The sequence below is a fragment of the Ovis aries genome, chromosome 7 (genome assembly GCF_016772045.2).
Source record: "Ovis aries strain OAR_USU_Benz2616 breed Rambouillet chromosome 7, ARS-UI_Ramb_v3.0, whole genome shotgun sequence".
NCBI classification, from domain to species: domain Eukaryota; kingdom Metazoa; phylum Chordata; class Mammalia; order Artiodactyla; family Bovidae; genus Ovis; species Ovis aries.
In genome coordinates, this window is record NC_056060.1 from 50,879,523 (window position 1) to 50,904,610 (window position 25,088).

The window sequence follows — 25,088 nt, forward strand, 5'->3', positions numbered from 1 at the left end:
TCTGGAACTGGGCCATCTGGATTTTTCAGACCATCACAGCAATCCGGGTACATTTAATCCTCCGTGTTCCCCTCTCACCCCCTCCCACCCAACTCCCAGCCTGGAATGCCCCAAGTTCCTCTACCTTGAGTACTTTCCAGCCATTCAGCTGGGCTGTTCTTGGCCGATAGGGAGCCAAGATCTGGAGAAAACAAGGGAGTCAAAATAACGGGAGAGTCAAGACTCCTGTTGGGCGATATCGTTTATTGAAAGGCAAACTTGCTTTCTCCAGGAGTTCACCTACAGGAGGCAGCTGCCAAGATAATTTCCTCTGTGTGACAAACCAAGGCAATCAAACCAGACCCGCAAGCAGAAACCCAACCCAATAAGCCTATCGGCATCGTCGGATGACACTCAGAAGCAGGAAGAAAATTATAAAGCTATACGATGATTGTCTCCTCAGCACAGCATTTGGCCACAAACTTGTTTATTAAATAAAATATTTTTTTTTTCTTTTTAAACTAGCTAAAGGAAATATTCTGGAGTTAGTTCTTAACAAACAGAAAAAAACATATATGTGTACATAAAATCACAGAACGATAGCATGCCAGAGTTGGCAAGGACCTTGAGCCCTGGTCCTCAATTCATCCTGCATAGCTTGTTGCTCTGAACACACATCTCGAGGTCATCCCATCAAGGTCACTGGGCTAAGATGAGCCGGGACTTGAAGACATCTGTCTCAGCTCCGAGGCTGGTGCTCCTTCCAGCTCAGCATCCTGCAAGCATCCGGCTCCCTGCCAGCCCTGTCACAGTGCAGAAGGGCGAGCTGGTCGACATGGGTAGTGTCTCACCTCTAGGGTAAAGATGCAGGACTTCCGAATGGTGAACTCTTCTCTTTTCACAGACAGTGTGCTTCTTGCAGACTGCCTCGTGGCTACCGGAAGGAACTGGCCAGAATGAGAGGCAGTAACTTCCTCACAAACCAAGACACAAGCTGACGGGCTCCCAAGGTTCTTGGGCCCCAACCTTTTCCATCTCCAATCTGTAGGAATGAGGAGTGGGAACACTGCTGGGCAGGCTTCTTGGCAAATACCTAACAGCGGTGGAAGCAGCGGGGAACTCACGCCGTGCGAGAGTTGAAGGACTGCTCCGGGTCCCAGTGAGCCAGTCCACCCACCACAGGCTTGCTGCGGCCCCAGAGGATGGAGCGGCCCTGGGGCGCGTCCGGAGAGGCTCTGCTGTGCACAGGCTTGCTGCGGCCCCAGAGGATGGAGCGGCCCTGGGGCGCATCCGGAGAGGCTCTGCTGTGTTCATCAGCGTGGCTGCTGTCTGTCGCCCTCCCCATGACAGCACTCCAGGAAGGTAGGGACTGTGAGCCTCTGTATTCCCTGCTGTGTTCCCAGTGCCAGAGGCTGGGGTACCATGGGTGTCCAGTAAGTATCTGCTAAATGAATGACTGGTTAAAGGGAGGCATGTCTCCATACTCCAGATAAGTAAGCAGAGGCAAGAGGCAGAGCTGGAGGAAGGCTTCGCGCTTCTGCTCTGGGGGCCTCACCCACAGGGGTGACGACACCTACCCACGCATGGGGGCGGCCACTCTGAATCCTGACGCCTGGGCTCTGCGACCTGGGCTCGGCAGGGCACTGAGAGCCCCTTGCTCCCTCCTTCCCCCCACGGCACCTGTCAGGGCGTGCCGGGGCCACACGCTTCTCACGTTCTAGGATGCGTCGAGACACTGTGAGGCAGCCGAACACTCACACGCATACGACTTGCAGGGTACCCTCCCTGGCCATGGGCCTGACCAGCTGTGATTGGACCTGGCCGCTGCGTGTGCCTGGGGACCGCCACAGGAAGCCCAGGAGGAAGTGCCGAAAACCCTGCAGGCTCCCAATGCCTTCCTAAAATTCCATCCCAGGGACCTGGCCTCACCCAGACCTCACCCAGTCCCAGTTACCCCTGCTTCGGTTGGCCCCTATCCCTCGTGCCAGAAGTGGGAAGGATTCTTCCAGTTTGTACAGACATTTCTCTCACTTCTGCTTCTCTCCCTCTCCTGACATAAACCTGGGATCCTGCTCAACCCACCTCTTCTCTACACATCCCCCGGCTTTCAAGAACTTCTCCTCCTCCTTCCTACCTACACCCCTACACACCTGCTCATCTCCCCTCCTTTCCTCCTTCCCCATCACCTGCCTGCACATCACCTGCCTCTTCCTCAAGTCTAAGTCCATGAACCTGCTCCCCAAACCCGCCCAGTGCCCACCCACCAACATCTGGTCCAGGGGCCTCAGACCTTCTCTGGGAAGGGGAAGGAAGGAACCAATAAGAAATGAGAGGAAGGCTCCAGCCTCCAGAAACCACATCATTTGTGGAAAAACCTTACATACAAGTCTTCCCACTCTACCTGCGCAAAAGAAATTGCTATTAGTGACTGGAATCAACTCAGTGTGGTTCAGAAATCATAACAAAATTCTAGATAAAATAAGCAACCAAGGACCACAGGTTCAAGTAACCTCAGACTTACCCTCCCCTCCTTCCTTCAGGGAGTTCTTCACTAAGACCACCTGAACTTCTTTTCTCAGGATTAACTGTCCCTCATCCCCTCAACAATTCCTTTTTCCAACTCTGAGGTCCAGAGTGGTCTTTATTCTACCTTCTCCTTCTTGCCTCTGGCTCCATAACATTTAAAAATCTAGCTTTGTATTTTTAAAAATAATACTCAATAGACACATGTGAACTTTACAAACAAGCCACCCCACGAAACCTCTGCAACATTCCAAAATGGAACAGCAGCAGTCTAGGAGAAGGTCTGATTTAAAATATGTACAGTCTACACATCATCCTCTCCCCAAAACAGGGCTACTGAATAGGAACCAGCCTTTGGACCCTTTCTCTTGACAGGGGGACGTGGGGGAGGATCAGCAATGCAGATGGCGTGGCGGACAGCTGTGCAGAGTGGGGCTCCATCCTGCCAAGTGGCCGCAGGCATCGCAACGCATACCCTGCAAGAGCTGCTGCCCAAGCCACCAGAGCTGTGCTACCACAGAGATCCTAGGACAACGTGATGTCAAGAGGAGAAGCCTGGTCTGCAAAGAGGAGGCGATGGCGCTCCCTCTCACGCCTCCCACTGCAGCCCCTGGAAGTGGGCTCAGATCTGGCTGATGACGGTGCTGTCCTTGGGGAAGGTGTAGCTCAGTGGCGCCTCATAGAGGCTCCCCCCATCCGTGCTGAGGTCGTCGTCGTCGTCCACATCATCCAGCACTTTGCTTGGCAGCTTCTTAAGTCTGTAAAACAACAGGAGGCATGTTTCCTGGCTCTGGACTGAGGCTCACTTCAGATCTAGAGGTGAAGGGGTTCAAGGTGCCTGTCTCTCCACCCCAATGGGTGGCACATGAGCATGTACAGCAACAGGGAGCAAACTGCCCACCTGGTGGCACGGGAGGCTGTTGCTGACAGAGAGCTGGGCAGGGCTGGGTCAAGGTCAGTAGTCCTGATTTTCCCTCCTGCCTCAAGCTCCCACGTGGCTTGGCAGGGTCCAACTGTAAATTCCATCTTAATGTTAAATTTTATCATCCTGTGCACCACGGGTAGTTTGCACCAATTTTTTTAATACTGCATTTTGATTAAGGTTTTTGGTGCCCCCTTATATATTGCCTCCTAATGCCAACCTGGGGCTGGATTCTTGATAGACATGCCGTGTTTACAGGATTCTCAACAGGCTCTTCTGTGCATTTATGAGAGAAGTGCCTGGGCAGCTAGCAAGAAGCCTCCGGTCACCATCAGCCTCCAGGAAAAGCCCAGCTTTATGAACGAGGATGAATATAAACTCACCCCTCACTCCAATGCCCTAAGCTGTGACCCTGAGGCAAGGAAAGCAATGTTCCCCCACTCCCCATTAAACCCCTATCCTTCTGCTGTGCCCAGGGAGCTTAAGAGAGCAGCTCTTTCCAGAAACCAGGCTTGGGATATCCTAGTCCGGAGAACAGGAACCCACAGCTTCATCTCCTTTCTCCCTAACCCAAGCAACCTAAGGGCTGGCCCAGGAACTCCTCTCTACAGGGTGGTGTGAGCCAGTCTGACCTGTTCTGAGCCTCTGTTTCCATTTTCGGACGGCAAGGATAACACCTGCCTGCTGACACCGGGCAGTGGTATGAGGATGACACATGTGATGCCTACTGAGTGCACGGGGCGAATGGAGTGGATGCAGCCACTGGCATCTCTAGGACGGGATGACCCCAAAGTGGCCGCGGTGGCCGGAGATGACAGGAGAGGCTCCGAAGGCCTCGTGCTCCCCTCAAACACCGGGGCTGTCACAGCCCCTGGGGGCATCGACACACTGGCCCACCTCAAGTCCTTCTTCATGGAGTTGAGCTGGCCCTGCAGCTGCTCATTCACGTCCATCTGCTCCTCCAGCTCCCTCTGTAGCTTCTTCTTTGAACTTTCCAGCCTGTCGATTTCCTCCTCGGCCTCCTCCACCTGTCGCTTCATTGCCTTCAAGCGCAAGCTCAACTGCAAGGGTTGGGGGGGAGGGGAGGGGCAGAGTCAGGGGAAGGGCAGGCCGTGAGCTAGCGGGTCGCCCAGCGCAGCAAGAAAAGGCCAGTGGTCCAGACCCCTTCTCTTCAGGCGACAAGATACGGCAAAGTGGGAAACAGGCCTCATGCGAAAGTGGAGGCAAGACACTAAGACAGAAAATCCCACTTTTTCAAAGCCAAGTTCAGGGTCTGAAGTTTGCTGAAGTGGGCTTTAAAGGCCCCATTCCATGCCGTAAGGGGTGGAGTGGAAAGAGAAGACTCGGTCCACTCAACTTCACCACTTGTCCATCCTCTGAGCCCTCCCCTCTGTCTGGCTTCCCCAGCCCACATTAAATCTCAAAAGAATTCGCAGAGGGTCCCCCACCTGGTCCTTCTGATCAGTCAGTGACAGGTGCTCATCGTCCACCTGCATCACCAGCTCCTTCACCTTCCGCTCCAGCCGGCGGTTGCTCAGTTGGAGGCTGGCCCGGTCCCTGGAAGGGCAGAACAGAAGACAATCTCGTCCCAGTCCCACAGACAGCCAGCCCCCGGCTGCGTGGTAGACGTGGGCTTAGTTAGGGTGAGGGAGACTCACAACGTACAGGAGGAAAGCGCTGCACAATGGACAGATGAGGCAACAGGGGCTCTGAGAGGGGAGTGACTGCCTGAGGCTGCAGAGCCCGAGAGAGGCTGAGCTGGGGTCAGACCTGCCCTGAGTTCTCCCAGTACCAGGCTTCACTTGGTAAGGCAGAGATTCACAGACTGCGAGGCTGTCAGTGTTTGGGGTGTACTGCCCTGACCCAGTCCCTGAAGTCTCACTGAAATTGGATAATGTAAAGTGCTCTACACACACATACACACAGAGACACACACAACTCCTAGGAAGGTGAGGGGCCGTTAGTAAGAGTTGAGGAGCTGGCCCTTGGGCCCTGGTCCAAGGACAAGCTGCAGAAGATCATGGGGCAAGAGAGGGTGTGGTCGTTCCTGTGGCCAGCTCTGGCAGACGGCCACTTGGCCTCTGCTCGGATACACCAAGCCCCTTGAGCACAGTCAGCCCCCTTTCATCTAATTCAGCTCTCACTCATTCACTAACGAGGCAGCCTGCCTTATTTAAGGCGGGGAGAAAGGAAAAACCAAGAGCTGAGCGGCAGGGGTCCCAGGTCTCAGTCCTGCTGCAACAATATCCTTCCAGGCTACCTTCCTCAAGTGACTTACTTGGTGGGCCTCAATTTTCTCATCTACAAAATGGAAACTATTTTCCAGCACGGCTGTATTTGCCCTGCCTTCCTCACAGGCTTAGGAGGATGGGCAGAGATACAGGGGTAAAACACTCTGTAACGTGATGCCCAGTGCCCAGCAGGGCCTGTGCACCAGGGCTGGAGCCGGCTCACCTCTCCTCGCTCTCCAGACGGTCCTCCAGCTCTGCGATCCTGGCCTCCATCTGCACCACCAGGCCCTCTTTGCTGGACCTGTAGGAACCTTCCAGGTGGATAATCCGGCTCTTTAAGTCCTTGTTCTGGAATCAGACAGGGAGACCATGAGGGGCTGTGTCTACCACACCCTCTGCATGGAGCAGAGGGCGGGCAAGTGTGTGGTCAGTGATTGGGGTAAGCCTGTTTTTCATCTTCAGATGAGTGGTGCTGGAAGACCTGGGGATGTTTCCAGGAAAAAGATTTGCACTCGTGTCCTGACAAGCCAAAAGAAGGGGTTCTATCACATTCCTTATAAGCCTGAGTGAAATCTCTGGCATGTCCTAAGACTCCTGGATAACAGACAAATGATCCTGACCTTGGCCTTTTATAAACCTATTGGTATGGAACAAGAGAAATAGGCTCCTTCAAAAATATCATATGTCATATTCAGTGAAGACCTTACATGAATGGCACGTTAAAGACACAATGATTCATGTAAGATTTGTTACCAACACATGCATTGGATGTGGTTTTTGTTTTTTGGACAAAGAAAGGACACTGGTTTTTGGCTTTTAAAATTTATTTGGCTACAACAGGTCTTAGTTTAGTTGCAATACGCAGGATCTTTGCTCTTTAGCTGTGGCATGCAAACTCTTAGTTCCAGCATACAGGATCTAATTCCCTAACCAGGCATCAAACCTGGGGCCCTTGCACTGGGAGTGAGGCATCTTAGCCACTGGACTGCCAGGGAAGTCTCAACACTTTATTTTTCTCTTTTCATTTGATTTAGCCTTCTTTAGGATCTAGAAAACAACACTTGCAATTCTACTTCTCTGCAGCTGCTAAACTTACAAGCACATTTAAAATTACTGGGAAAAAAAATAAAAATAAAAAAAATAAAATTACTGGGAATAACCTTTCTGGAAAAGGCCTTAGAAAAACCTCTACCTCTCAAATGAGTTATGCTCCAGAGTTCTTGGGCGTGCTGTGCAAAGAAGGCTCAGCCACGGGGCTCTAGTCCAAAGCCACGAGGAGGCTCAGGGGCTCATGGGGCCAGCTGCCCTCACCTGTCTCTCCAGAGAAATCTTGTCACACTCCAAGTCTTGCTTCATGGCTCGCTCCTGAAGCAGCTCATTCCGCATCTGCTCCATCTGCACCACGGAGAGCAAAAGCCCAGAGGTCAGCAGGGTGGTTCCTGTAGCCTTTGTGCTAAAATGGTTCCCAGGTACGAATTCCAACAACCAGGTCAGCTCTTTTTCGTGACAGGGGTCCCCTATCTTCTCCTCTTAAATACTGGAGCTGTTTTTTAGATATTCTTGAGTTCTCAATGATTGCAATGATAATGATACAAATAACAATAATAGTTACAGTTAACCCTGCCATTATAGGTTGAATTGTGTCCCCTCCAAAAAAGATATATTAAAGTCCTAACCCCAAGAACCACAGATGCAACCTTAGTTAGAAGTACGATCTTCACAGAAGTAATCAAGTTAAAAACTGAGGTCATTAGGGTGACCTCTAATCAAGTATAACCGAGGTCCATGTTAAAAGGGGAAATTTGAATGCAGAGACAGACATGCACAGAGGAAAGACAGAGACACAGGGTGGAGTGAGGCATCTACAAGGCAAGGAGCACCACAGCTCATCCGCAAAATGCCGGAAGAAAGGAAGTGCTCTCCTACAGGTCTGGAGGGAACGTGGCTTCAGACTCCTGGCCTCCAGAACTTAAGAAAACACACTTTTGTTGCTCCAGGCCACCTACTTTACGGTACTTGGTTACAGCAGCCCTTGAGAGCTGCTACCCCTGCTCAGCACTCCAAGCGCACTTATCCTATGATATTCCTAGGTTATATGCACAACCCTATGACGTACATACTAGCATCTCTGCTCAGGACATCAGGGCTTGGAGAAGCTAACCGACTTGGGTGGTGATCAACCGCCCCAGCTTGCCCAGGACTGAGCACATATACTCAGGATGTGTGACTTTGAATGCTAAAACTGGAGGAGTTCCAGGCAAACTGGGGCAAGTCAGTCACCCAGCTTGCCAGGCATCAAACACAACCAGAAACGGGGAGCCAGGATTGCCTGGAGCTCCTGACTGCTAAATTACAAGTTCAAGCTTCGGCAGAGGCTTCCATAGCTAGCATGTCTCAGACACTGCAAGATTCCTCCCTTTTTAAGCCAGGATCAGAGGTCAGCAAGAACACTCCAGGTGCCCTAGCAAAACCTAGGCCGAGGATTTCTCCTATATTAATAGGAAATGAACCTCACAGAGCAGCATCTGGTAAGAAATCCCATTGCTGCCTGTGGGTATCTCCATGCCCCACCCCCAGAATGCCTTCAGCAACAGTGAAAAATGCTCTTCAGAAGCAGAGGCCCCACAGTCTTTTCCCAGGACCATCCAGCAGAGGGCGGAATGGGAAAGCCCAGAGAACTAAGAAAGTGAGCCAGGAAAATAAAACTGTCTGTTCCTTCTTTGCCTTTAGGTTCAAGGCAAAGGAGAAAAGGCAAGATATACCCATTTGAATGCAGAGTTCCAAAGAGCAGCAAGGAGAGATAAGAAAGCCTTCCTCAGTGATCAATGCAAAGAAATAAAGGAAAACAATAGAATGGGAAAGACTAGAGATCTCTTCAAGAAAATCAGAAATACAAAGGCAACAACACTTCATGCAAAGATGGGCACAACAAAGGAAAGAAATGGTATGGACCTAACAGAAGCAGAAGACATTAAAAAGAGGTGGCAAGAATACACAGAAGAACTGTACAAAAAAGATCTTTATGACCAGGATAATCACGATAGTGTGATCACTCACCTAAAGCCAGACATCCTGGAATGCAAAGTCAAGTGAGCCTTAGGAAGCATCGCTAAGAACAAAGCCAGTGGAGGTGATGGAATTCCAGTTGAGTTATTTCAAATCTTAAAAGATGATGCTGTGAATGTGCTGCACTCAATATGCCAGCAAATTTGGAAAACTCAGCAGTGGTCACAGGACTGGAAAAGGTCAGTTTTCATTCCAGTCCCAAAGAAGGGCAATGCCAAAGAATGTTCAAACTACCGCACAATTGCACTCATCTCACATGCTAGCAAAGTAATGCTCAAAATCCTCCAAGCCAGGCTTCAACAGTACATGAATACATGAACCGTGAACTTCCAGATGTTCAAGCTGGATTTAGAAAAGGCAGAGGAACCAAAGATCAAATTGGTAACATCTGTTGGATCATCAAAAAAGCAAGAGGGTTCCAGAAAAACATCTACTTCTGCTTTATTGACTACACCAAAGCCTTTGGCTGTGTGGATCACAACAAACTGTGGAAAATTCTTCAAAAGATGGGAGTATCAGACCACCTGACCTGCCTCCTGAGAAATCTGTATGCAGGTTAAGAAGCAACAGTTAAAAATGGACATGAAACAACAGACTGGTTCCAAATCAGGAAAGGAGTACATCAAGGCTATACTATTACTCTGCTTATTTAACTTATATTCAGAGTACATCATGCAAAATGCCGGGCTGGATGAAGCACAAGCTGGAATCAAGATTGCCAGGAGAAATATAAGATATGCAGATGACACCACCCTTATGGCATAAAGTGAAGAACTAAAGAGCCTCTTGATGAATGTGAAAGAGGAGAGTGAAAAAGTTGGCTTAAAACTCAACATTCAGAAAACTAAGATCATGACATCTGGTCCCATCATTTCATGGGAAATAGATGGGGAAACAATGGAAACAGTGAGAGATTTTATATTTTCAGGCTCCAAAATCAATGCAGATGGTGATTGCAGCCATGAAATTAAAAGACACTTGCTCCTTGCAAGAAAAGCTATGACCAACCTAGACAGCATATTAAAAAGTAGAGACATTACTTTGTCAGCAAAGGTCTGTCTAGTCAAAGCTATGGTTTTTCCAGTAGTCATGTATGGATATGAGAGTTGGACTATAAAGAAAGCTGAGCACTGAAGAATTGATGCTTTTGAACTGTGGTGTTAGAGAAGACTCTTGAGAGTCCCTTGGACTGCAAGGAGATCCAACCAGTCCATCCTAAAGGAAATCAGTCCTGAATATTCATTGGAAGGACTAATGCTGAAGTTGAAACTCCAATACTTTCGCCACCCAATGGGAAGAACTGACTCATCAGAACAGACCCTGATGCTGGGAAAGACTGAGGGCAGGAGAAGGGGACAACAGAGGATGAGATGGTTGGATGGCATCACCAACTCGATGGACATGAATTTAAGCAAGCTCCAGGAGTTGGTGATGGACAGTGAAGCCTGATGTGCTGCAGTCCATGGGGTCACAAAGAGTCGGACGCGACTGAGCGACTGAACTGAACTGTTCCTTCTTAGGGCTTCCCTGGTGGCTCAGCAGTAAAGAATTTACCTGCCAATGCGGGAGACACAGGTTTGATCCCTGGGTTGGGAAGATCCCCTGGAGAGAAAGAAATGCAACCCACTCCAGTGTTCTTGCCTGGAAAATTCACGGACAGAGGAGCCTGGTGGGATGGGGTCACAAGGAATTGACCATGTTTGAGCGATTGACACTTTCTTACTTTCCATCTTAAGGTTGGCCCAGGTAAGAGGTGTGTACACAGGAGTCTCCAGAGGGCTGGGGAGCACCTGTAACAGCCCCACTCTGCCTGGCTTTGACTTGGATTTTCACCTTCTGTACAAACACCCTAGTGATAAGCACATCCCTTCCCTGCCATCCACCAGGAGGGCAAGACCAGGGGGTCCTGGGAATAATGAAGGGAGGTGCCACCATGACAGGCTGGGCTTGTAGTTCCCTCTGTCCCGACCACGGAGCATGCAGGGAACGACAAGCAGAGTGGTGCAGCTGGCTCAGAGTGGGTGACGGAGCGATAAGAAAGACGGAGGCTGGTGATGGGCAGGACCGGGGAGTGGAGAGCTCGTACCACTGCAGGAAACTGGGACCCTGCCCACAGGGTCCAAAAGGTCACATTTTTTGCATTTTTTGACTGGCAGGCTTCTAAGTCACAGGGGTTCAGAACTTTACAGCAGAGCACATGGAGGTCCTCTGCCATCATCCGTGTAACAGAAGGAGCAGGGCAAGAACCCAGGCGGTGCCTACTCACAGCCTACTACCCCATCTGCTCAGGCTCTCCGGACTAATGCGGTGAAAAGGCTTCAAGCGGACTTAGGGTTTAGATACTGCTCTCATATAAAACCAAGGCCGCGGAGGCACCTGGTCTCCTTAGGGCATCCTCAAATGCAGTGGGGGAAAAAAAATGCCAGCCACACAAAGGTCAGCAGCCAGTGTGCGTAGACGCCTCCCTCGGACCCACGACCCCTGCCTGGCCCCAGGGCACTCGGAAATCACATGCTGTGGAGAACACCTGGAGACTCCAGTCATTGCTCTCTGAGCACCACGTCCGCAGGTAATGGATGCAGCCTCAAGCACGCCTGGCCCCCAGCAAGGCTGTGAACCAGCCAACACCACCGCGGAGGTTGTCAGCACGGCTGGGCCACGGGACCGCGATGTGCCTCCGAGGGGAAACTGTTCTGTTCACGCCCGCTGGGCAGAGGCCAGGACCTCAGTGAGGACACGGTTAAACTTTCACTGCAATGGGAAGTGACTGCACAGACAGGCTGCAGTGGCCCAGCTTTTCTCCTGGCTCTGCATCCACCTACATGTGACCTTGGTCGTCTCAGCTCTGGGATGTGGACTCCACATTTCTAATCACTGAAGCTAAACAAGATGGCCTATAAGGCCCTTGGAGCTGGCCTCTATCCTGAAAGCATGTTTGGGGCCCCCATCTCACTGTAGGGTGCTGGGTGGCTCAGGCCCCACCTCCATCCTCCAGCTCCAGAAGCCAGCCCATCTCTCCAGACCTTTGGGAGTGTCCCCAGAAAAGACTCACTCTATCGAGGTGAGAGGGAAGATGTGTCTGTGAACACACATGGTTGTGAGCTGGTGGAGGGGTGGTCTTGGAATGATGGGGTGGGTCCACCTGTTCATCCAGGCTGGACATCATGACAAAAAGACAGTCCCTGACCTCACAGGCAGACATTACAATCCCCATTTCCCAGGAGGGAGGTTCAGGACTGGTGGGAGCAGTTTTCGGTTAAAAGCCTGTAGGACCAGGTCCCTCAGTGAAGCAAGGGTCCCTAGGAGAAGGAAGAGTTTGGGGGATGGGGTGGGGTCCTTCGGAGCCTAAAAGGAAGAAGCACCTCGTGCAGTGTGAGGTAGGGAAGCGCCGAGGAGTGATTGGAAGATTGCCGAGGGGTCCGCAGCACGGGCCCAGGCTGGGCTTCAGGACAAACGCCACAACTTCAAGCAGCAGCCACTGGCTGAAGTCTTGCTCCCTCTGTGCTACTGACCGGAAATTCTGGACTGCAGGAAACAAGGCCTCCTGGTACAGATAGGCACTCAGGAACCAGCATCCTGGAGGTTCCCCACAGGTCAAGACCTCCCTGGAGTGCCCCAGGCAAATGTGACTCTCCGAAGGAAAAGCAAAATAGCTATTATTCAGACTCCACGACATCCCCTCAAAAGATGGCTACTCAAATAAAAGTGCAAAATAAATCAGAGTGAAGAGTAGGAAGGAACAGATTTGAGGCTGTAAAGCAGTTACTGTCACCAGACAGTCAATTTTCCTTCCATCTTTTGGAAATCAAGGCTTTTGGCAAACATGACAGGCTTCCTTCAGTTCTTCAGAAAGAAGCACCGGACACTAAACTCTAAACTAAACATACCACGCGGAGCCTTACATGCAGAACTCCTCGTGATGTTACAGACAGCACCCCCAAGGACAGGTTCCACCATAAACCACAAGTGTTTTGGCCGCGCTCCTCACTACAGTGATCACCAGGGCAGGACCTGAATATTCTAAATCAGATCCTTCCTACCCTGAACCCACATTGTGCTCTTTGCTCAGTCATGTCCAACTCTTTGCAGCCCCATGGAGTGCAGCCCACCAGGCTCCTCTGTCCATGGAATTTTTCAGGCAACAATATTGGAGTGGGTTGCTATTCCCTTCTCTAGGAGATCTTCCCAATCCAGGGATCGAACTCGCCCCTCCTGCACTGCAGGCAGATTCTTTACTACGATGTCACCGGGTAAGCCCCAAGCCCACACTGGCAACAATTAGAGAGAGTCAGAAGAAGAAAGAAAGAGAGAAATGCCCTCTGGCTTAGCCTGCTTCCTCCTTTGGAACAGGGAAATGAATCAGAGGCTGGGAAAATATTTCTCTATATAAGCATAGTGCTTCATGTGCCGTCTACCCTTCAATCATATTAAATACACTGAACAAAAACTTCCCAGCAAAATCAAAAACAGAACAGGAGCTGAAGGTAACAGTTTATCACAGCTGGACTGGAAGAAAGCTAAACCCTGATCACATTGGTCGGAAGTAACAGTGTCAGATTCCAATGGGTTTGTGTCAGAGGCCCTCGTGACCTGAGCCAGCTCTCAGGATTAGAAGCAGCTGCCTTCTGGGTTAATGAAAAGCCAGAGACATTTATGATGGCTAATAATAATATTTAACCCCATCACCTGTGTTTACCTTTGGGCTGCAAAGGGCTTGCTGCACACATACTCTTACCTAGTACTAAAAATGATACTCAATCACGAGAAAGGAAAATTATTATTAAGCAACTGTACACAGTGGGCTTTTGAGCAGCCTCTACAGTAGGAGGCAGTTCTGAGACCAGGATCATTTTAATTAAAGGAAAAAAGAAAGAAAGAAATCCCATTCTGATCTTTCACTCGCTGACTGCAAAGGAGCCGTATTTCCCAGGCCCATATTCCAGTGACTGCAACCCTCTGGTGCAGACGGAGCAGCAGGTGTGAGCTGGCCACTCAGGAACAGTTCCCGAACATGACTGCAGAAGCCCAAGCCTTTATCTACCAGGAGTTATCCTGCAGTTGCCAAGGCAACAGGGCAGCCCTCGAGCTGGTCCTCTCCCTCTTGCCTGCTGGCCACTTGGGTTGAACAAATGCTCTTTCCACTAGGCTGGGTTATCTTGGCCTCCAAGGCCTAGAGAACGCCTTTCTATTTAGGCCCCGCTCTACTGTTGACTGCTGCCCTCAGCCACCAGTAACCACACGGCAGTGCCTGAGGACCCAGAACATCAGCCTCTGGGTTACCTTTAAAACACCAAGCTGGGCCATCTCATTTCTGGACACAGGAGAGTCAGGAGAGGGGCAGGTGTACATAAATCCTCACTTATATTAAGAGACAGTGTGGTGTTATTTTTCACTTGGGAATAGAGACCCAAACATTTGGGATTTTTCTATACTACCCTCACCCACTCACTGCCAGGATGATGGCAACAGGTGGGAGGTTGAAATCAAGTTGTGGCTCCAGACCTTTTTAAAGGTCTCGAGTCCCTATGCAGCCACTTAACCTTGAAAGCCCTGAAAACAACAGAAAGCATGCAAGTCCCAGGCTCAGTGCCCAGCACCCGAGGAACCCTCAATAAGGATGCAAAGTGTCATAAACAGAAACAAGGTTTTGGAGGAAGGAGAGGAAAAGAGATTTTTCTGGATTTAAACAAACCAAATACCAGTAAAGCACCCACTATTGTATTCAAATTTCCTTCAACTTTAAGAATATCCTGAGCACGTATTGAAAAGGAAGGCTTCAGAAGGCCTGGGAACTTACAAATAATGTTGGCAGCATTTACTGAGCATCAGATGTAAGCATGAGAAACTGCAAACAAAAAGATGAGAAGGACAGAATGTTTGGTCTCACAGCCCCCTCTCCTGTCCTCCGTCCCTGGGAACAGCCCAGTTGAGGCTTCTGCAATCAGTTGAGGCTCCTGCCCATCCTCCCCTCCGCTTGGAGCACACGCTGTGTGCTTCACTGTTCTGCTCAACAACCTTCCAAGGCTCCCCTCTGCCTTCAGGATATGCAGTCCTTTCAAATCCTTCAAGCTGCCTCTCCTGTTATTGCCTTATGGAAACTGGAAACCTAACCAAACACAGCAGTCCATTTGGTGCCCCTCAAAACAGATCCTCCCACTCAATCTTTACTCATCCACTCCATTCTATCTAGGATTCACTTCCCATTCCTTTGGTAGTTTGTCCAAAACCTACTGTATCTTCAAAGCCAGGTCTTGGGCAGCCTTCCTCTAAGAACTCCCACAGTCACCTGTGCTATGACGGTCTTTCCTCCTTCGCTGCCTGGCCCCTTCCCTTGGCATATAGTTATCTGCTGCTTTTTCTTGATGATTTCCCACTGTTTAGGCATGCCTCTCCTCCTCAAACCCCAGCACCTCAAGGATAGAGGCTACTCTCAACAACCCTGGAGCCTGGCCTCAGGGCTATGCACATAGTGGGCATCCATCCCATTCTGCCCACACTGCTAGACAGAACTCTGCTTAGGAGTCAGCCATGTGCCCTAGCTAGATCACAGGTAACTCTGGGCCTTGCCTCTCTGTCTATTACACAGAAAGTCTGGGGAAATGAACCGGGGAGGTCATTGTCAGATCAAAGATTCTGCAAATTCTAGAGTCCTGCCCCAAGGCCACAGAAGTGAAGCCCGGAACCAAGGTCACCTTTGAACCTGACTGCGCCCATCTGTAACCATTGCCAAAAGCTCCCAGATCATCACCAGCAGGCTTCCTGACCCTAAATTAGGCAAAAATGCTCACCCTAGTACTCGCCCTATGGCACCTTAACCAACACCTAGTACCACCCTCCCAGCAGGAATTGTCTTGAGGCTATATCCACTGGCTACACTGCTCTAACAGCGTCCTATCGACTCTCCCTGGCCTGTTAGGAGTTGGCCCACTGTGCTTGCAGCACCCTTATTATCTCTGCTCTTTGTTCTTAATAAACTCATTCCCTTCTGAAATGCTCTGTGTCTGGAAACTCTTTTCCAACCTGCGCTCAGACAGCCACAACATAAATGGGGTAGGCCACTCACTATAATTGCTGGGAAAATCTCTTTGTAGCTTTTCCACTTAAGCCCTATAACTAAGATGAGGAAAAATAACGGGAGATGTTCAGATGAAGCAAAGATTTAGAAGAGGCACTTGTGAGCAGACAGAGATTAAGTAGAGGGAAGAAGTTCAATCTTTGACTTTTTAATTTTAAGGAGACCAAGTTCCAAAACAAAGTTCCCCAGACCTTCCTGTTTCAGGGCTGTTGCGGAGCGTCCAGAGCCAATGCTGTAAGTCAGGCTGGAGACAACAGACAGGCGCCATTTCCTGTTCTTTAGGGGACACTTCCTGTGAAGGAGCTGTCACAGAGCTGCATTTGAGGGGCGGAGGAGAAGTCTTAGGTTTAGAACTTTCCCATTCTCTCATTCTGGCAGAAAGGCACCAGCACATCCCTAGAATTTAACCTACATGGACTGAAATGGTTTCAGAATCAAGGCCCCCTCATCTACACCCAGAGCCCTTCCTTGGACCTTTAAGAGGCAAGAAGCAAGCCTCAGATTCTCACCTTGACTTTGAGAGAGAAGGAAATGGTCTCCTGTAAGGCAGGTATCTTTAATCAACCCATTCTCTACCCTTCCTCACAAATCCAAAGGCAGCATAGGCCAGGAGAGAACTCCCATCAGGAGGCCTCACTTGTCTCAGGGGTTTGTTTTATTGTTTCAGTAACCCCTACACAGTTTGAACATAACGCTCAGTCTCTCCACTTTAACAGACACCGGGCTTTACCCTCCCTACCCCAGAGAGGGCAGTGAGAACAAAGAGAAATGATGAAAATAGAACAAATATTGCAAAAAGACTAGAGACATCTGTGAAACCCATCTTTGCAAGGACATAACACAGACCCGGAGGGGAGAAGAAAAGAGTTAAAGGGTGACTCAGGCACTTAATTTTATAAAATCCTCTCACAGCATTTCAATGTCAGAATTCACAAAGACTTCAGAAATCTCCTGGACAAACAGTCTCATTTGTCTGGATCTTAGAAGCTTCACTCAGAGAGGCTGGGGCTTCCTTACAGCTACATGAGGTCAGTGCAGGAGGCTGAACAGGGATTCTTTTCCATAAAACAAGTAGGTTCCCTCTATGTCCTCCCCAGGCTTGCTTTAGGTTCTCAGCTCAGGGAAAATACTTTCAACTTTGACCAGATCACAGAGAGCAGTTCCATTCTCCATGAACCATACTGGGAGGAAAGAGAAGAGGCTAAAATAAATGGATTTGAGTGAGGAGCTTCGTTAGGGTCGGGCCACCAGCTGAGCCAAGGGAGGCAACCACCTCTGGTTCAGTTTGTCTGATATTTGGGGGCTGCAAGGCTGTTTTAAGTGCCTGGTGACATGAATCTGAGCAAACTTCAGAAGACGGTGGAGGACAGAGGAGCCTGGCATGCTGCAGTCCAGGCGGTCGCAAAGAGTTGGACACAACTGAGAGGCTGACCACCAACAGCAAACAATGATGGATGACATACTCCTAGACCTACCGCTCCCTAGTGACGTGACACCCCATCCCCAGGATACGACTGAGGCACTCTGAACCTTAATTAAAAAAAAACAGAAACAAACCCCCAAAACCTTGGGATCATACCAAGTGTAGTTCGGAAAATCAGTTCCATTATCTACAGTGTGAGGAAAGTGCGAACTGTCCCTGGCTGCCTCCCAGTGTTCCTGGAAGGATCAGGTATCAATGCAACTCCTGCCGATTGAAAACTGCAAAAATCACTCACTTGCACGGCACTGTTACTATGCTATGAACGCCTCACAGATGTATGCACTGCTAACTCATTGGCAAAGTTCTTAAAGGAACAGGCTGCATCGTATCATTTACTTCCAATGGCACTAATACAGTGGTAGCCACCAAATTTCATACAATTGCCTGCTGAACTCATGATTCTTCGAGCCTCAGCTCTAAAAGCACTTTGCCTGTTGTGACTAAGAGACTGTTTTCCATAGCCACTCTGGAAACTTTCATTCTACACACTTTACGGTATATATTTCACCTCCCTTATAGTGGTTCGCCCCATCTTCCATGATTTCCATAAGCCATGGACTTTCTCCCCCTCCACCAGCCAAATCCTCAGGGTTAACCTCTCACATTTCCTTTTCCATGCAGGATGATCCATGCATCACTCAGCGACAGAACAGTACCTGCTCCCTGCTCCGGGTGATCCTCTCAGACAGCAAATCCGAGTTGTTTCTTTCTTCTTCCAGCTCCATCTCCAGTTGAGACACCTTGTCCTGAGAAAGAAGTTACAAACACAGCCTACTTAACTTGCACTGACCAAGTTTTTAGGAGCAAGGACTGCCCTGCCTTGCACAATACCACACGGACATCAGAGCTGAGCACCATGAATTAGAGTTTGGCAAAAGGATGTGTCTTTTTCTCATACCGTCCAAAGTATATCTTTTAAAACCTGTTTTATGGCTTTTATAATGTAATTGTGCATCTAGAAAACACATAAAAGGAGAAAAAAAACTGCCCCACTGAGGATATTTTATATTCCCTTCAAGCCTTTTTTTTTCTTTATGAATCATTAATTTTACATAGATCTACCTAAGTCTAACAGGCATATGTTACCTGTTAAAAGACAATGTGGAAACCAGGATACCATCCAAGGCATTCTTCTCTAAATACTGTAAAACTAAGGACAATGTTCTCTTTTTTCCCTCAATTGTATATGAGTTTATTTCCAATCTAATTTCCAGTTCTCCATCTTATTACCAAAATACCCAACAACTTTCTCTGGGACACTTTTGAGACAAATGCCAGAAACCCTGAGTGTATCAGGACAACGTTCTTCCTCTCTCCTGCTCAGGGTTTCTAAGACCGTCACAGGAATAGTGTCTGAAGCAGGCTTTCACATCTGCCTTTTCCTTCTAGGAACCTCATAAAGGATGGTATAGTCCCAAGTCCCCAGCAGAGTAACATAAAGACAGTGTTGGCCTATTTTGCTAAACCACCCACCATACAAAGAAATAGTTATTTCTGTCTTCCTTGCAGGCTCCTAAGTTAAACACCACTGAACGTTAAGAGAAAAGCACTTCAAATTAGCTTTGTGTACCGAAAAGAAAAAAAAAAAAAAAAAAGGCTTCAAACACAAACCACCCCACCTAGAACGGGGGAGGCTGTGGGGTTGGTCCATGCATTTCTCCTGTCACCAACCAATGTGTCATACATCCAGATTAAGTCAGAGCCATGAGGCAGGCACACTAAAAGCAATCAGCATTTTAAGTTTTTATGGGAGCCTGCAGCATCTGTACATAAATATTGTCTCTGCAATTGTCAAAGTTGGCTGACGAGCCTCCATGTGCACCAAAAATAAAACTCACTGAACTCTCGTGAATGACTCAATGTCTGTGAATGCCTTCTCTGTTGTGAGCAAAACCTACAGAGAACCCGAAGACCTGTCTCCCAGGAGAAAACAGGCACCTGAGTTTCTGAGTTTACAGGCTCATTAATGAGAGAGCTCTTGAGTCTAAGAATTAATCTATTAAGTGCTAGTGAAGGAATAAGCAAGATATTAGTCACAGCAAGACAGTCTTGCCAGTGGCCTCTTAGGGGAGAAAGCACCCTCTGGTGTGCCTCATTGGTGGGGTCTTGAGAGCTGTTCATTCATGCTTAATGGAAAAACAGCTAAAATACTGCACAGCAAATGTGCAAATGAAGCTTAGCTATGCCACTGCTTCTAGACCTTGAGTTAGTAAACGGAATATGTTTTTTATAGTCAGAATATTCTAGAAGGAGACGACCTGATGACTCAATGGTTGACTAAAAGCACCTCTTCACAGGGTTCTCTCCCTGCCTACAATTCATACTATATAGAACCCAGCAGGAGACTTCAGGGGATCAGGCCACGGGTCATTACACCAAAGGTTTTCACATCACTGCCTGACGAAGCTTTAGCTTGTTTTTAACCAGATTGTTTGAGCCGTAGAATAATCACTTCGTAGTTACCTGGGTTGACCTTAGTTTGCCTAAAATGACCTCCCTTAATGAGATTAGAACCAGGACACTGGGAAAATATATTGCAATCTTGAAAAAAAATACAAAAAAGATAAAACCATAACCAAGTAATTCTAAGCCTCCAAAAGGGCTGATCTAATAAAATTGTTAATGGTTGAAACATCACTTCCTAGATATAAACCGCTACTAAGTCCCCTGGAGGTTTAAAAGTTATTTCTATTTATTTGCAAAGTAGAATCAGGAATTCCATAGCTTTTAAATTCCAGCTATCTCTTCCTGGCCTTGAACACTGTCTGACTTTTATCAAAACCTTGACAATGTTAACTTTTCCCATAGGTCTGATTTTTAAGTGTTTCTTTTCCTCTCCAAATTCCACTGGGATGTGGGCTGTGTGTAGGAGTAGGGGGTGGATGTTTCTGGTTTGGGTTTGGGGTAGGGTTTCTGATTTGGGCTGGGTTTTGTTCTTGTAAATTCATTTTGTAAGTTCAGCTGGACTGATGTTAAGTTTCTTCCTGTCTTTCTTGGTAAAATGTTCAAATTTGGATTCTATTACCCCCTTTTTTCTAGTGTGTTGTTTTCATCTTGTAAACACATCACCCCACTGAGCACTTTCTGATAGACTATCCTGGACTATGTATACACGGTTATCCAAAGGAGACCTGAGCCAGTCTGCTGCTTGTTTTGGCAAAGCTGGACCCTCTGTAAGAAAACGCGCCAGAATCTGGGGAACAAAAGCCTAGGTGTTGGGCGGTTTGGACCCAAGGCATGGCTGAGCCCCTCTGTCTTCACAGCCGCCTTGTCTCCTTTGCAGTTGGAAGTACTACCCAAAGCAACAAACTATCCGTTATGCCCTATCTATGTGCCCTTCTGAAAAATCATCTAATCTCCTCTGGATGATTTTGCTTCCTCTTCATGACAATGATGACACTATAATAAACGATTTGCATCATTCCTTCCAACACTGACATCCTATGAATCTATGAACTACCCGGCTTCTTCTTCAAATCAAGAAGTGACTTTAGGGGCTTTCCTGGTGGTCCAGTGGTTAAGAATCTGCTTGGGCTTGATCCCTGGTCAGGGAACTAAAACACCACATGCCACAGGAGAACTAAGCCCACGTGCTGCCAAAAAGCCCATGCACCACAATGAAGACCCAGCACAGCAAAAGAAAGAAATGACTTTACAGACATCTGATTGCGCAAGAGAATAAAAAACCAAAGACTTGCCAAAGCCTGAGGTGTGCGCAAAAAGGCTGCTGCTTCCCTTCTGTCCCATGCTCATCTCCCCAGACCCCGGCTGCCCACAAACCTCCATCTGCTTGACGAGTCGGCCTCGGTCATCCTTGAGGTGACTCTTTGCCTCCAGCTCGTACTCCAGGTCCTTGAGTGTCTGCTCTAGAAGCTGCCTTTTCGTGAGCGCTTCTTCCTGAGCTCTCTGGTAGTCCCGTAGCTCTTCCTCCATCAGTCGCATCTAGAATGAGGTGATACGGGGGTGTTTATCTGGGCACGTAGGAGCACAGAGCTCTCATGAGTAGACAGGCTGACCCCGGAGAGGATACAGCGGCTCCCGCTATGCTGGAGGTCAGAAACCCCTGGGCAAGCACCACCTCCCTCTGGGCCTCAGTTTCCTCTTTTGTAAAAAAAACAAGCCTTGAGGACTTCCCTGGTTTGCAGGGGTTGTGGGTTTGATCCCTGGTCAGGAAGCTAAGATCCCACATGCCTCCAGGCCAAAAAAACAAAAACAAAACAGAACATAAAACAGAAGCAATACTGTACCAAATTTAGTATAAAGACTTTAAAAATGGTCCACATCCTCCCTCAACAAAACTCGTTCAAAAAGGAAGCCATTTTCCAGCTACAGAGAAAAACCCCATTGGGTTATACATTCAATTCAGTTGATGTTGGCCAGGACTATATAAAAACGGAAAAAAATATCACAGTAGTACAAGCAAACATTGTTTGCTGAAACATTTCTGCTAGATACTAATACATTTGTATGGATGCATGCATTACTGTGTTACAAGGCAAGACATCCTTCTTAAGGCAGATCATGCTCAAAGATACTTGAAAGCCCCTGAACTAAGTTAGCACCTCCCAGAGCATAATCTTGCTCACCTGTAATAGGTTCCTCTCAATAGAGGTTTAAAGTGAAGGGAAAATAAATGCTAACATCATGACTCCAAAGCAACCTGCAGGCACAAAATCTATTACTATAAACAAATTAAGAGAAAACCACTGCTTTCTAAAAGAGTATGTTATCAGTTGTCATAATTTAGCGTTTTGTCCCTCCACAAGGTGGCACTGAACTGACAGTGTTGAAGAAAGTGTAAGAGACAACGAGCTTCATTCCCAAGAGCTGCCGTGTTTTCCACTCCTCTGAAATCTCCCCAAGGGGACTAGGCACCTCAGCACACAGTAGGTGTTCCTTAAATATCTCTGTGGACTGATTCAGTGAAGGCTGTCTGTTTATTTCTCAGCGTCCCTCCTGGAGGTGGTTCAGGATAACAGGTGGAAAACACAGTCTCGGGAACAGACTATATGGGTTAATTTCCTTTATGAAAGCAAATGGCAAACTCCAATAAAGAGTAACAGCTTTGGGGCTTCCCTGGTGGTCCAGTGGTTAAGAGTCCACCTTGCAATGTAGAGGACACCGGTTCGATCTCTGGTCTGGGAGTATTCCACATGGCGTGGAGCAACTAAGTCCACGAGCTACAACTACTGAGCCTGCGCTCTAGAGTCTGCAAGCCACAATTCCTGAAGCCCTCACATCGCAGCTGCTGAAGCCCAAGCGCAGCAATGAAGACACAGCACTGCCCAAAACACATAAATAAAATTATTTTTAAAAACACACTTTGCTGAGAGGCTGGTATGTAATTAAATATTAAAAAGAAAAAGAAATACCAGCCTTTGGGAGGGGTTTTCACAGAAACGTGGGGAAGCCTCAAAGACAATTTTTTTGGGGACTCAACAGGTTAAGCTAGTTTAGGAAGCCCCGAGGGAAGACTAGGAACTGTGTTTGCCTCCTGGAGGCTAACAGGAACATCGGACACTTCTGCGAGAACAGCACAGTCTTGACAAAGACATCTCCTGATAAAGACTAGGCTGGTGTCAGTGGTGACTAACGGAAAGCACAAAATGAAAATCCTTCCATGGAAAAAGGATGATGAGACATTCTTTGGATACAGAGATGCTCCAGGACATGAAAAAAAAAAAAAACAACTCTCCAAATAAAAGAGTCTTTAAAAAATCTTCTGTGCTTCAGTGTCCTGATTTGCAATATTATGATAAATGTATCAATAAATCTATCTTAACAAGCTGTCCTGAGACTCAAATGAGGTCATACCCTGCCCAAAGCACGGGGGTTTTAGAGTCAGACTGATAGGTAATGGTACAGCTCACATTTCCTTCTTGGTATCCTTTCCAACATCCAGCCCGTTCCTGCCTTTTGATGCCCTCGGTCCCTAGCATCCACCAAGAGCTCTACCATAACTAAGAGTATCCGAGAGGGACATGCACAAGACAATAAGCAGTACAGTGTCTGGAATCATGAAGCAGACAAATAACTTCTGAACCTACCAGTGCTAACTTTAAAAGTTATTAAACACTGCCCTTGGCGAAGTGGGATTTAGAAAATAAATGCAACAGTGAACTCTAGTCTTAATTCTCTAAAGACGATCTTCATCAGAACTTTTCTAGCTCTGTGTCAAAGGTAAAAAAGGTAAAAGGCCTGTTTCTCTCAAAGTGAACGAGGCAGTACTACAGCAATCAAGGTGCAAAGACCCTTGCAGCTTTTCCCGTTTATTGAGAGCTTTAACCAAGTACAACCAAAACGGGACGGAGGGTGGTGAACAGAGTTGAGTTTTTTAAGAATCCCGTGTGATCCTGGCTTATTAATTCACTTTTGTTTCAAACAACTCCATGACTTCAGCACCCTCAGGGTGGTTTCTGACTGTAGTTTCCTTCTAGAAGGAGGAGGTGTCTGTTTCTGCCATTCAGATGGAAACACTGTCTCACAAGGCTAGACTAGTGAGAACATGAAGGAAGTACAGTCTTTGTTTTCATCTTAAGGAATTCTTTTTGAATTACTGCCCTTTTACAAACACCACTGGTCTCCATCTGGCCCTAACTAATCTCTCTGGATCTTAGTTTCCTTATCTAACTAAAGGGTCCCTAAGGTTCCTTCCAATCTGAAGATTTTAGCAGCATTAACCATTATACAAAAAGCAAAAGGAAGCACTGGACAAGGGTCACTGTGACACTAATTTTCTGAAATCAAAGCAGCGAACAAATATTTGTTGGTGTTCTGGCAAGTATCTGAATCCTCTCACCCAGTTGCTATGAAAATGATTGTTTTTCAGTGCCAAAGAGAACTGTGCTATCAATACGCTAATTTCAGTTCTTACTAGAAGTCTTGTGTCCTGAGACCCTAGACCAGAGGAGATCTGCTATGAGGGTCCTTTCAGAAGTAGTCTAGAAACCTGCAATAAATATCCATTGTTCTTTCATGCAGTTTCAGCACTGACTCATGAATGACCTTTCTTTGATCATCAAAGATAATAAAAGTTTGTTTTTTAAAGAAAAATTATTTGTTTTCCTATGGAATCTTAGTGCTCTTGGTACTGCTTATGGAAAAAAAAGAAAAGGCAAGCTTTAGAATTATAAGTATTAGTGTTCAGGATACACATATCCTTTGCCATACAGTCTCACATTACCTCATTTAATTACTGAATCATTATTATTTTGTACACTTTTAAAGATGCAGAAACAGATGCTCAGAAAACTGGAGCAACTTGCTCAAGGTCATCTAGCTGGCAGGAGGCAGAGTAGAAATCAGCTTACATGGTACTGGCATTTTAGAGCCTTCAGCTTTCCATTAAAATAATCAAAAACATTCCCTTTATTATTCACAGTTCTTCAGAAGTCAAGACGTAAGGGAGCTAACATTTGGGTTACTTTGCTCTATTATTCTTAAATATAAAACCAAGAATACACTTTACTACTTTCAGTACTCATAAATTCCTGAAGATTTCTCTCTGTTTCCATTATTGCTGTTCTGAAACTCTTATCCACCACTTCTACTGCAATGAAAGTCCATGTAATTTTAAGCCAATGGCAAAAAAAAAAAAAAAAAAAAAAAAACTCTGATTACTTTAATCTTTGTTCTAGGATTGAATTAAAACATTACCACATATGAATCATTTAGACACAGCTGGGCACACCACTGGTGCTCCATAAACAGCCGCTAAGCTTTTTTAGGCAGAATATCTTGGCTTAATCACACAAACTAAAGTTGTGTCAATTTCACGTCAGAGGCCCTGAGTCCTCTGTGTCTTAGAAT

The 25,088-nt window shown here is 47.5% G+C and overlaps 1 protein-coding gene across 8 annotated transcripts in view; it reads right to left on the reverse strand.

The window, feature by feature from the left end:
- Positions 1-223: 223 nt before the first annotated feature.
- CGNL1 (cingulin like 1) overlaps positions 224-25,088 on the reverse strand; it is a 172,805-nt gene continuing 147,940 nt past the window's right edge. For all 8 annotated transcript variants that reach the window (XM_042252400.1, XM_015097008.3, XM_042252397.1 and 5 more), the window contains 7 exons: positions 21,060-21,221; positions 17,936-18,025; positions 6,967-7,050; positions 5,879-6,003; positions 4,873-4,981; positions 4,322-4,485; positions 224-3,260 (listed from right to left, as the gene is read on the reverse strand). In XM_042252400.1, coding sequence (XP_042108334.1) covers positions 3,125-3,260; positions 4,322-4,485; positions 4,873-4,981; positions 5,879-6,003; positions 6,967-7,050; positions 17,936-18,025; positions 21,060-21,221 — 870 coding nt within the window. In that variant the 3' untranslated portion in view covers positions 224-3,124. The remainder of the gene's footprint in view (positions 3,261-4,321; positions 4,486-4,872; positions 4,982-5,878; positions 6,004-6,966; positions 7,051-17,935; positions 18,026-21,059; positions 21,222-25,088) is intronic.